The 12125-nt window shown below is 56.2% G+C and overlaps 1 protein-coding gene across 1 annotated transcript in view; it reads left to right on the top strand.

Annotated features, from left to right (window-relative positions):
- Slc6a6 (solute carrier family 6 member 6) overlaps positions 1 to 11015 on the top strand; it is a 53543-nt gene extending 42528 nt beyond the window's left edge. The window contains exons 11-15 of the mRNA XM_015495100.2: positions 844 to 981; positions 2854 to 2956; positions 3479 to 3579; positions 5197 to 5367; positions 6757 to 11015. Coding sequence (XP_015350586.1) covers positions 844 to 981; positions 2854 to 2956; positions 3479 to 3579; positions 5197 to 5367; positions 6757 to 6897 — 654 coding nt within the window. The 3' untranslated portion in view covers positions 6898 to 11015. The remainder of the gene's footprint in view (positions 1 to 843; positions 982 to 2853; positions 2957 to 3478; positions 3580 to 5196; positions 5368 to 6756) is intronic.
- Positions 11016 to 12125: the final 1110 nt, after the last annotated feature.

Below are 12125 nucleotides of genomic sequence, written 5' to 3'. Positions count from 1 at the left end.
GGGGGGGGGGGGGGGGGCTGGGAAAGGGAAGCCACGTTAGGCCCGGGTCCTTTCTCTGCATCTGATGGCCGTGGGAACTTGGGGACGTGGGGAAGGGGGAGGTTTGGCAGAGGCCAGCCATGTCAGCCCTGGGAGGGGGGACACAGGGTCTCCCTGAAATTTAGATGCCTCTGCGGGTCCTTTAATCCCCAAATTGCCCTTCTGAGACCTTGCCATAGGACATTTGAGTCTGAGGACAGATGGGGAGAGGAAGTGTCACTGTCTGGGGGAGTAGGAGCAGAAACCTGGAAACCGTCAGTTGGGGACTTGGGTTAGATCAATGATGATCTATGTCCAGGAGGTGGAGTTTAATGTCACCATTTCAAAAATGAGGCAGTTCCCCTGGCGCAGTCTCCATAACAAATTGTTCTGCACGGAGACAGAGAGAGGGAGACTGGCTCCGGAATGTCACTGAGGGAGGGTCCCTCTCAAGTCACCTTTGCCACCTTTGGGAGCCCGGGGTGGATTCCTGGAGCCTTGTGTCGCTCACACACCTGGGTGTGCGGATCCACCGGGATGGACTTCCGTTCTCCCGGGGGGACATCGAGCCCCGATATGCCCCCAGCCACCCAGCAAGTGAGCGCTGAGCTCCACGTTTCGGTCACACGTTGGCTAAGGTGCGCCGTGTGGGGACCCTGTGGCTCGACCCCGCACGGCCCAGGGTTCCCTGCTCAGAAGGTCCCTGGACTTGACCCCCCCCCCACAGCTGTCTCTGGTCACAAGGGTGGTCCTTCTGCCCCTCGTCCCCTCGCACGCATCGGGCTGTCCTGTGGGCACACCTAACGGCTCCTCCTGTCCCCGCAGTTTGTCGAAGTCGAAGGACAGATCACGTCCTTGGTGGACCTCTACCCGTCCTTCCTAAGGAAGGGTTATCGCCGGGAGATCTTCATCGCCATCGTGTGTGGCATCAGCTACCTGCTGGGGCTGACGATGGTGACGGAGGTAGGTGGCAAGAGGGCGACAGAGGGAGGTGACAGTGAGGGCGACGGAGGGAGGTGACAATGAGAGTGGCGATGGTGAAGGAGGTAGGTGGATGGAGGTAGGTGACAGTGAGGGTGGCGATGGTGACAGAGGTAGGTGACAATGAGGGTGACAATGATAGTGACACTGATGACAGAGGTAGATGACAATGAGGGTGACAATGGTGATGGAGGTGGGTGACAATGAGGGTGACAATGACGATGGAGGTGGGTGACAATGACAATGGAGGTGGGTGACAGTGATGATGGAGGTGGGTGACAATGTTGGTGACAATGGTGACAGAGGTCGGTGACAATGAGGGTGACAATGGTGACAGGTGGGTGACAGTGGTGGTGATGATGTGACAGGTGACAATGAGGGTGACGATGGTGACAGATGTAGGTGACAATGAGGGTGACGATGGTGAACAGAGGTGGGTGACAGTGATGGTGACAATGGTGACAGAGGTGACAATGAGGGTGATGATGGTGATGGAAATGGGTGACAATGATGGTGACAGTGGTGACAGAGGTAGGTGACAATGATGTGACAAGGGTGACAGGTAGGTGGCAATGAGGGTGACGATGATGATGGAGGTGGGTGACAATGAGGGTGGCAGGTAGGTGACAGGTGACAATGACGGTGACAATGGGGATGGTGGTGCCTGGCCCTCCCTGTGTGGCATGAGGGACTCCCCTTGTCCCTGTGGAAGGTGGGGTACGCTGACTGCCCCTGGCCACGGCCACACATGGGCAGGGCTGGGCAGGGCAGGGCCGGGCTCCCCCACATGGTGTGGACCTTGGTCTCTGCCCAGGACCCTGAGCCACAAGGGGCAGCACAGGGGACTCAGGACCCAGCAGTTGACCCAGACTTTTTTTGGGGGGTGGGTTCTCAAAAGACCTTGCCTTTTTATTTTTTTTAACCCGTTGTCACGGTCACGCTGTGACCATCCACTGCCCCAAGTCCCTCCCTGGCCTGGGAGGTCTGATGAAGGGGAACGACCACCGAGATCCCTTTAACCACAGCTCTGCTCCGCCCTTCTCCACCTCGAGGGGAGGTGGACACACTCTGAGGGTCCCCGCTGACCCCCCAGTCAAGGCTGCCAGACACGTGTGGCCGATCAGGGCTGAGTCTGGGGGACGTGTGGGTTTCTGGCTGACGGGGGCAGATACACGGTTCAGAGAGTGGCCAGGGGCCAGGAGGGGGCTCAACTTAAAATAGGTTTAAGGGCTGGCGCACGTAACCCAGGAGGCTGAGGCCGGAGGATCCCAAGTTGGAGGCCAGCCTCAGCCACTTAGCAAGACCCTGTCTCTAAATAAAAAAATAAAAAGGGCTGGGGACAGGGGCTCAGTGGGTCCAATCCCTGGAACCAAAAATAAATAAAATTAAAAGAGGAGAGAGCCCCAGAGGTGACAGGAGCAGGTGTGTCACCGTGCCTCGGCACCTCTAGCAAGAGGAAAGCCAGAGAGACAATGCGCTCAGCCAACACAAGCCCAGCATCACCCCGGGCCTGCCCTCCTGCGTCCCTCCTCAAGCTGGGTGGGACTGGAGTCCTGTGTGTTAACTGCACTTGGTTCAGAAGCCATTATTTTGGCCCATTATTTTGCTACGACAATGTTGTTTGTCTACTTTCCGTCTCTGTGTGTCCGAGTTAAAGAAGGTTCAAACTTCAAACCGTGAAGCTGGACGTCTTTTTATACACATTAACCCGGTCATCCTGTGTCACCCATTATTTTTCTTTGGGAGTATTTTTTTGTTGTTGTTATTGATTTGCCAGAGCTCTTTGTATATGAAGGGGATTAGAACCCAAACAAGAACTCAACCTCGGATGTGTTGTTCTTTTTTTCCTTACAGGGTGGCATGTATGTGTTTCAACTCTTTGACTACTATGCAGCTAGTGGTGTATGCCTTCTGTGGGTTGCATTCTTTGAATGTGTTGTTATTGCCTGGATATTTGGTGAGTAGAGATTCCGGCATATTCTTCCCTAAGCCTCTCCTTTGGGCCTCTCTACGCGGGGAAGCTTCAGGAGCAGTGAGATTAACAGAAAGGCCTCCTCTTCCCGGCCTCTCCTCTCCGAGGCGCCCCTCTTTCTCTGTCCAACTTAATACCATTTATCCAGATAACGGTCCAGATAATCCCCGTGCTGTGAGGGTTCAAGGTACAGATCTCCGTTTGGACTTCCCCAGCCGGGGACGCCCTTCCTGTTCCCTCTGCCCAACAAACTCCTATTCACCCCTCAAAACCCCCCTCCGGGAACCCTCCTAGAGAAGTTCCTGCTTTCGTGGTGCGAGGGTCAGTGTCCAGTGACTTGCTCCAGGGTCTAGTGGACAGGCAGAGGCCTGGATTGGATTCCAGAGACCCGGTCATGGTTCCTTGAGCCCCCTGCCACAGCATTCCCCAGGGCAGAATGTCACATGTCACCAGCGTGTCACACCACGGTCACCGTGCTATGTCACCCAGTATGACTGTCTTTTGCAGGTGGTGACAACTTTTATGATGGTATTGAGGACATGATTGGCTATCGGCCTGGGCCCTGGATGAAGTACAGCTGGACTGTCATCACCCCGGTTCTCTGTGTTGTGAGTACAGCCCTGTCTTGCCTCTGGGGGGTGTTGGGGACATCTCTGCGTCTCTGGGGTCGTCCCTTCAGCTTCTGGGACAGAGGCCGCTCTAGAAGGGTTCCCAGAGACGGGTTTTGAGGGATGAATAGGAGTCTGTTGGGCAGAGGGGACAGGAAGGGCGTCCCCGACCAAGGAAGCCACCTGTGTTCTGAAAGGGTCGGGTGCAGCCAGGGTGGGTGGAGGTGACAGCAGAGGACCAAGCTCCCCTCGGACTCTCCCAGAGCTTGTGAGCTCGGTGAGGTGAAGGTCCAGTGGTAGGCTTTGGAATTTCCATGGACACTGGACATGTTGTTTCCATGGTGGGATGAGGATGGTGGCTTCGAGAGAGGACATCCTCTCAGAGGAATGTTCTGGGCTCTCCCAAGGTTGAGGAGGCCTCATAGCCCCTCAGGACGTGGGGACAGTGGTGGCCCACCTTGCCCTTCCTGGGGCCGCCATCTTGGAAGGGGCCGCCATCTTGGAAGGGGCCGCCATCTTGGAAGGGGCCGCCATCTTGGAAGGGGCCTTGGTCCATTCCCATGAGTTCTGCCTCAGAGGTTGTCCTCGCTGCAATCGGGAAATCCTCGGGAGGGAAGGCTGCTGATCTGTCCCTGTCTGAAGTCACCAGTGACCTGGGGAACATGCTGCCCAGAGACACCATCTCCATGGCCACTCTTGCCCTTCCTGGGGCCGCCATCTTGGAGGTGGCCGCCATCTTGGAGGTGGCCGCCATCTTGGAGGTGGCCGCCATCTTGGAAGTGGCCTCCGTCTGGAGCACCAAGGGCCCTCTTCTTCCAGGCCACGCTGGGTCAGCACTGCTGTTAGCTTGTTGCGTGACCAAAAGCAGCCAGGTCCCTCTGTGGGCCTCAGTTTCCCTACCTCTGGAACAAGGTCACTCTGAAGTGGTTCTGGTGGGAGCTGACAACTTTATTACCATTATCATTTAATATGATGGGGTCCCCCCACCCCCCAATTTTTCTCCCCAGAAAAATAAGAAACCATAGCAACCATGGATCACAGCTGAGTTAACCCCCGTCAGAGAGGCGTTGGGTCCATCTCGGTGCATGTTCTTGTCCCCACTGAATGCTTATTCATGGCCCCTGCCTGACACTCTGACCCTCAGATTCTTTTTATTTTGTTGTTGGTACCAGGAATTGAACTCAGGGGCCCTTGACCCCTGAGACTCGTCCCCAGCCCTATTTTGCATTTTATTTAGAGACAGGGTCTCCCTGAGTGGCTCAGGGCCTCACTAAGATGCTGAGGCTGGCCTCCACCTTGCAATCCTCCTGCCTCAGCCTCCAGAGCCACTGGGATGACAAGCGTGCCCCACCGCGCCCAGCCTGACCCTCAGTTTCTTCATCCCTCGCTCCCTGAGGTTGGATAGGCTGTACTTGGTGGTGGTAGTGGGATGGTGTCACCCTCTGGGAGGTGACTTGGTCAGATTGGCACAGGAAGGAGATTCTCAGGGCAGCAGAGGGTTCTGCCCCCTCGGAGAGAGACCGTCCCCTCAGGTTGAGGCCCGTCCTGGTCCCAGAAGCCCCTGCACCTCGGGGCGGCCCAGGACCCCCCTCTGACCGCCCCCTTCTCTCTCTGTAGGGATGTTTTGTCTTTTCTCTCGCCAAGTACGTGCCCCTGACCTACAACAAAGTCTACGTGTACCCAAACTGGGCCATCGGGTTTGGCTGGGGCCTGGCCCTGTCGTCCATGATGTGCATCCCGTTGGTCATCCTGATTCGCCTCTGCCAGACGGAGGGGCCGTTCCTCGTGGTGAGTGCTGGGGTGGGAGAAGCGGGAGGCCAAGGCCGGCCGGCTGGCTCTTTGCTGTGTGACCTTAAGCAAGACAGTAGCCCTCTCTGAGTCCTAGACCCTTCCCTGGATGGGGGTGTGGGCAGAGTGCATTGTGGGAAAAGAGGCACAGAGCCCTGTTGGTGCAGAGGGGGAGGGCTTTGTGGTCTTGGTCAGGGCAGGTCTGGGGGCTGGGGAAGAAGGTTCCAGAATGTGAGAGTCAAGGACAGAATATTCTGGAGAAAGGAGCCGAGTTCCCCCCAGACACCTCTCCTTACCCTGGGGCCCAGTGGAGGCCCAGCCTGGGGACCGGAGGCTCCATCCGCAGCCCGGGCCCCCAGAAGCCACTTCTGCCCAAGTCTCAGCTCGGTTGGTGGCAGACTGTGTGTCTGCCCGTGTCCCCCGGGGGGTCCTCTTCCTTCCCCAGCCTCCTCTCGACCTCCCTCCCACAATACGGAGGCCCCGGGGCGGGGCGGGGCTGGCAGAGGCCGAGGCTCTTTCCAAGAAATTCCTTTCTCAGAATCTGGAGCCTCTGGGCTTGGGTTGGCGCCAGGACGCGGTTTTGTTCTGAGCTGGGCTTTTTAAAAATTTTTATTGTTTTTTTTTTTCAAAATCTGGAGCCAGGATGTCCTGGGGCCCTGCTCCCCCCCTGGGCTGGCTGGAGCTTCCTCCTGGGCTGGAAGGGGAAAGGTTGAGAGTTGTTCAGGGGAGAGGGGAGAAGAAGGAACCCCGGGGTCAGGGGGGACCAGGGAGCCAGGCAGACCCCCCCAGGTCTTTATCAGAGGTAGGACAGGACCCCAATATCCAGCCAGAATCCTGAAAGTCCTGTCAGTTCTTAAGATAGTATAATCTCGAGGCTCGGGAGGCTGAGGCCGGAGGATGGCAAGTTGGAGGCCAGCCTCAGCCACTTAGTGAGGCCCTAAGCAACTCAGGGAGACCCTGTCTCTCAATAAAACACAAAATAGGGCTGGGGACGGGGCTCCGTGGCCGAGTGCCCCTGAGTTCAATCTCTGGTACCAAAAATAAAACATAAAAAGGGCTGGGGACGGGGCTCAGGGGTTAAGTGCCCCTGGGTTCAATCCCAGGTACCAAAAAACAAATAAAATAGCAAAATCTGAAATCCTGGGCCTGGGGACAAACAGGGGACACCTGCTGCTCTGAGCACTCCCAAGTGGCTCCCCCTCATCCCCAGAAACATGAGCCAAAGTCCAATCAGGGAACAAGAACCTTCCATCCACTCCAGGAGAACCCCCCAAACCAGAGAGGGTGATAACTGTCCGAACGCCACACAGCACACACAAGAAATGTCAGGAGGGGAGGCCGAGGGGGACGGGGACCTGGAATCTGAGCCCTCGGGTCTTCCTTCTGCAGAGAGTCAAGTACCTCCTGACCCCGAGGGAACCCAACCGCTGGGCTGTGGAGTGTGAAGGGGCCACTCCCTACAGCTCCCGCATCACGCTGAACGGGACCCTCATGAAACCGACTCACATCATCGTGGAGACCATGATGTGAGACCCCCCGGGGGCGACAGGGCGGCCGCTTTCCACCTGTTTACTAACATTAGATTCTCCTAGGACCAGGTTTACAGAGCTTTATATTTTGCACTAGGGATCTCTTCCTCGTCCTCGTTGGTATTTTTTGTCAAACGTGAACTCCGTGTGTGTGCGCGTGTGCACGTGTGTGTGAGCGTGTGTGTGTGTGTGTATCGTGGGTGTGCGTATTTTGTTCTGATTTTGGGATATTTTGTACAAAAAAAAAAATAGAAGAAACCCCCCTTTTTCCACTGAATTAGGTCTATTTCAGGGGAACTGGGTGAAAAGTTTTCTTTGTAGATATCTTTGTTTTTTTCTCTTTCTGGAACATGTGACTCTTGACCATGGGACACTTTGACCATGTGAATGACCCTTCTTGCCAGCAATAGAGATCGTTTTTGGGGTTTTCTTTTCCAAAAGCAATTTTTCGGTGCTTGGTTGAACCAGGAGAAAATTCTGACCCCCCAAGGAAGACTAAAGTGTTGAGGACAATTTTTCAGCCCTGAGCTGCGTCTTGAGGGTGTAGTATCTTTCCGAACCTGGTTCAGGGGTTCGACATCCGGAGCAGAGTGACTGGCCAGACCCCCCCGAGGAGCAGAAGAGACAGGGCCCAGAGGAGACCCTTCGTTACATTTCTCTTAGCCAAGAGGAAACCTGCCAAAATCTATGAACCAGGCCCTCAAGTTAAATAGACGGACGAGAGCTCAGAAAGGAGACTCTTGAAGCAGGATTTGAAAAGTTAAAGAGCAATAGAAACTCTAGCTCCGGGTTTAAAAAAAAAAAAAAGAAATCCCATCTTTTATTTTGAGATCGAGGGTGGATAATCGGTAGGACTGTCCGAGTCCAGGGTCCAAGCAGGAGCTGTGAGAGATGGCAGAGCCCTTGAAAGAGGTGGGTGATGGGCCACCCACGATCCTTTCTGGAACATTCCGGGCAAAGACCCCACGCTGGCTCGAGAGCATCCGGGGTCCGGCGGATGGGTCTGTTGCATTTGAAGGGGGTCACAGCAGGATCTGGGTGTCCCCTGAGGATGAGGGGAGGCAGATGGACCAAAGCACGGGGCCCTGCGTGTTCTCAGGGGCCTGGAGTTGGGGAGCGGGGATTTCCTCCCCTCGTCTCTCCACCCCCAACTGGGACCCGCCTGTCAAGCTCTCTCTAAAGTGTCACCTAGGGCCACCTCAGCTCCTAGCCCCCAAATGCCCAGAGTGGCCTCAGGGGTGGGGATGGAGGTGCCCGGCACCCCCCAAATCCTCCTGAGTGCCGGCCCAAGGAGGGTCTGGCAGGTTGGGGTCATCCAGGGACACGGGGGAGAGGGGGCTGGCACCCCCAAGACCTGGTGTCATCGTGAGTGACACCCAGAGCCAGGTTCGCCCCTGAACCAGGAAGGAAGGTGCTACACCCTTCAGAGGTCCACCCCGTGCCCCCTCTGGACCTGAACGGGGCCGTCCTCGTCACTGTGGTCAGTCTCAGCCACACCCCAATGTGACTGCAGGCACCCAGGCGGGGACTGTCCCCGAGGCTGGCTTCCACGTCCCGAGCTGTGTCTCTGGGACCCCTGGAAACCTCCTGCCGCCCCAATTTGGGATTTTTAGTGAGGGGGGGAGACTCCCCTGTCCCCCTCCTGCCCCTCTGGTCTTGGACAAGTGGCCTATTTAGGGACACTCTGCCAAACGTCCCCGGATCCCATTCCAAGCCACCCGTGCTGGTCCCCTGCCCCTGTTTTTCCGTGTCTCTGTGGTCCCCGTGGTGTGGGGCCTGTGTCCTTGTCCTGCTGATGTTACCCAGTTGCCATGTGACCCCCCCCCGTTTTCCTGTCGTCTTCTGGAACTTTCTAGAAAACTCACCTTGTGTCCCTCTGGGAAGGCAGGGTCCCCTCCCCCGGGGAGCAGGACCCTGAGAAGCTGCGGCCACCTGAGACTTTGGGGTCCTCTCGGTCCCCCTTTCCCCTCCCACCACGAGCTCGTGCCCTGGGGAAAGGACGTCCCCGTTAACGTGGTGACACTCTGGAGGTGGCCCGCAGACCCAAATTCTAGACCAAAGACGCACCCAGAGGCCGGGTCCCCAAGGCCCCCACCTGGAAGAGGGGTCGGCCACTGTCTCCGACTGCTGCTCCTGGGGCCCTGGGCCCCTGCCTTCCCCGTGTCCCCTCCTGGCCACAGCGTTGGTCTGCGTCCCCCGTGACGACGGCTGTCTTTCCCGTCTCTCTCTGTAGAAGTGAAATTTGTCCCTTAGAGCTCACGACTGGTCCCCGTCTTGGGACAGGCGGGTCCAACCTTCCTCCCGCCACCTGCCTGGGACGGGTCAGAGATCTGGTGTCACCTAGATCTGGTGTCACCCGGTGCCCAGGCTGCCCCATCTGGACAGGAAGCCACCAAGGCACAGACTTTTTTTTTTTTTAAAGATGAAGAAGTGGGTGGGGGGGGGTCCCCAAGATGAATGTCCCACCCCCCCTCCCCGGGGAGCTGCCTCATGGATCAGAGACCCTGGGACTGACCCCAAGGCTCTCCAGGGTCCCCTTGCAGTGACCTCGGTGTCCCTGGGGAAACCCGGTCCCTGAGCAGGGAGGGGGCTTCAGGCGTTCCCGAGTCATGAGGATCAGGCGGCGGCCGGCGAGTGTGACCAGAGCCGGGTCCCCATCCCTCCCCAAGGTTCTCCCTGGCGACCAAAGACGCGTTGGTGACAGAGGAAGCAGATGTCCTGGTGGTCAGGGACGGGGCGAGAAGCATCCCCAGCACCTCAGACCCTCCCCCGGGGCCCTCTTGGTCCCCAGCTGGCGAGATGGGAGGTGGCCTCGGGCAGGACAGGCCATCTGTCCCCCCTGACCCTGCCCAGGGACCTCCTTCCCCGCAGGTCACCCCTGGGAGAGGGGACCTGAGAGTCCTCTGTGCACAGGAGCAAGCCAAGGCCCAGGCTGGCCGGTCGGCTCCCCCCTAAAAAAAAAATTAGGATTTAATGACAACTTCCAGGGCTCCAAACGGAGTCCCGGGGTAGGTGGCACTCCCCGGTCCCCGCCCAGCACCCCAAAGATGGTGGCCCAGCACCAAGAGCCCCCCTGGGCGGTCCCCTGAGCACCTCCAAGAGCCCCTTTGATAAAGCCATGGCTCTGGGCGGTGGCACCAGGCTGGGAGCAGAGAGTCCCCAACTTGTCCCGAGACTCAGCCAGGAGGGGACCCAAGGGACAATCCTAGAGGGTCCTTCAAAGCCTCAGACGCAGGCAGTACCCCCCCCCCCAACAGATTCAGGGCCAAACCGAAAACCCAGGAGCCACCAAGTTGGAGAACAATGCAGAGTCCCCGAGTCCCAGGGCCACCTCCCCCTGCCCGCCCGTGACCCCCACAGGAAGCTCTTTCCCACCCGCCGATGGTCCCCTGAGTGTCCCCTCTTGACCTGTTGTGACTCCCTGGAGGAGGAGGAGGGAGTCTCTTGTGGGACATTTGGCTTCCCATCGAGATGGTGGCTGCATTTTAATTTTTTTGTCCCTTGATTTCCCCCAAGTCATGGTCCCCAACCTTCCCCTCCCCCTCCCCGCCCCCTCCCCCTCACGCACCCCCAAGACTCTCTCTATTTAGCACAAAGCAAAAGCTGATAAACGTGGGGTTCGCCTCCTTCCAGAAAAAAAAAATGTCCTGGCTCATCGGGACTTTTTTTAAAAAATAAAAATTAAAAAAAAAATTTAAAAAAAATAAAAATTAAAAAAAAAAAACCTTCAAACTATTTTTAAGCTATTTTAAACTTTTGTAAAAAAAAAAAATACGACTGAAAAAAAAAAACCCACAAAGATCTATGAAATCCATCCACGGGAGACTCTTCAGAGGAGGAAATATTTGTATTTGAACAAAATCCTTGGTGTGTCCCCCTCCCCGTCCCCTGTCCCCGCAGAATATGAGCTTCTGTGTGTCCATGTTTGATGATGGAGGGTCCCTGGGATTCGCGGGGCTCATGTGTGTGCGTGTGTGCGTGTGTGTGTTCATTTCTTCTTTGGCTTTTTAGATAAATATGTATATCGATATTTTAAATCCATCTTTGGCTTTTTCTTTTTTGTAGAGGAGTTTGTAATCACCTTATAACACGACAATAAACATTTCCTTTTTAAAAGCCCCCAGCTGGTGTGCGGTGTGTTGGGGCTGAGCGGACGTTTCCCCGTGGGTTGGGCGAGCCCTTGACAGTTTCTAGAAATTTCTGTGAAGGGCTTTTTGAGGCCGACCCCACAAAAATGCAGAGAGTGCAGGTGGAGGATCCCGTCCCAGGTGGGGGGGGGGACCATTTCTGTATTTTATTGAGAGACAGGGACTCTCGCTGAGTGGCTGAGGCTGGCCTCCAACTTGGGATCCTCCTGCCTCAGCCTCCAGAGCCGCTGGGGGGATGACAGGCGTGCGTCACCGCGCCCACCCTCCAGCCCTTTTTAGTTTTTATTTTCAAGCCAGGGTCTCACACGAAGTTGCTTATGGACTCCCACTTGAGATCCTCCTGCCTCGGCCTCTGTGGTCTGAATTCTTAATGATTTGCTTACGGGTTCACCGTCCTCCACTGTAGTAGGCAGACAGGCCCTCAGTCCCTCTGTGGATGTTGTAATGTCCAGGGGCCACATCATGCCCAGTAAATGGCAGGTTTTTAAAATGTATTAACGTATGGCTAACATGCATTCACGTTGGGGAGGCTGAGGCAGGAGGATGGCAAGTTGGAGGCCAGCCTCAACAACATAGCAAGACCCTGTCTCTAAAAAAGGAATAAAATAAGGGCTGGGGATGGGGGTTCGGTGGTTAAGTCCTCCTGGGGTTCCATCCTTGGTACCCAAACTACAAACAGCAACAAAAATATTAGTGTTGGAACTTAAACCAGGTGCGATGTCACTGGGTCTGTAGGGACACTGGCCGTCGCCAACCAAGAAATAAAGAAAATTAAGGAAAAAGAAAACCGTCCACTCCAGTGGCTTGAAATATTTTTACTTTAAAAAAAAAAAATCACCCCGCGGGTACTGGACCCCCCACCCCACCCCACGCCCGTCACGGCAACCCCTGGTGGGACACAGATTGACACATGGGCCCCCCACAGACCACAAGTGGCCTTTGCAATGTCCTGGTTGGCATGGCGGGCTCTCCCCGGAGCCCTAAGAAACCTCGAGTAGAAAAATACTTTACAAGGAAAGTTCTAATCTCAGCCAGAGAAAAATACAGCTTTGGGGACGGGGGGGGGGGGGGGGGAACATGT

Source organism: Marmota marmota, unplaced genomic scaffold (assembly GCF_001458135.2).
Source record: "Marmota marmota marmota unplaced genomic scaffold, marMar, whole genome shotgun sequence".
Classification (NCBI taxonomy): Eukaryota; Metazoa; Chordata; class Mammalia; order Rodentia; family Sciuridae; genus Marmota; species Marmota marmota.
Note: the sequence above shows the minus strand (reverse complement) of the source record. Positions and strands in the feature narration are given on the sequence as shown.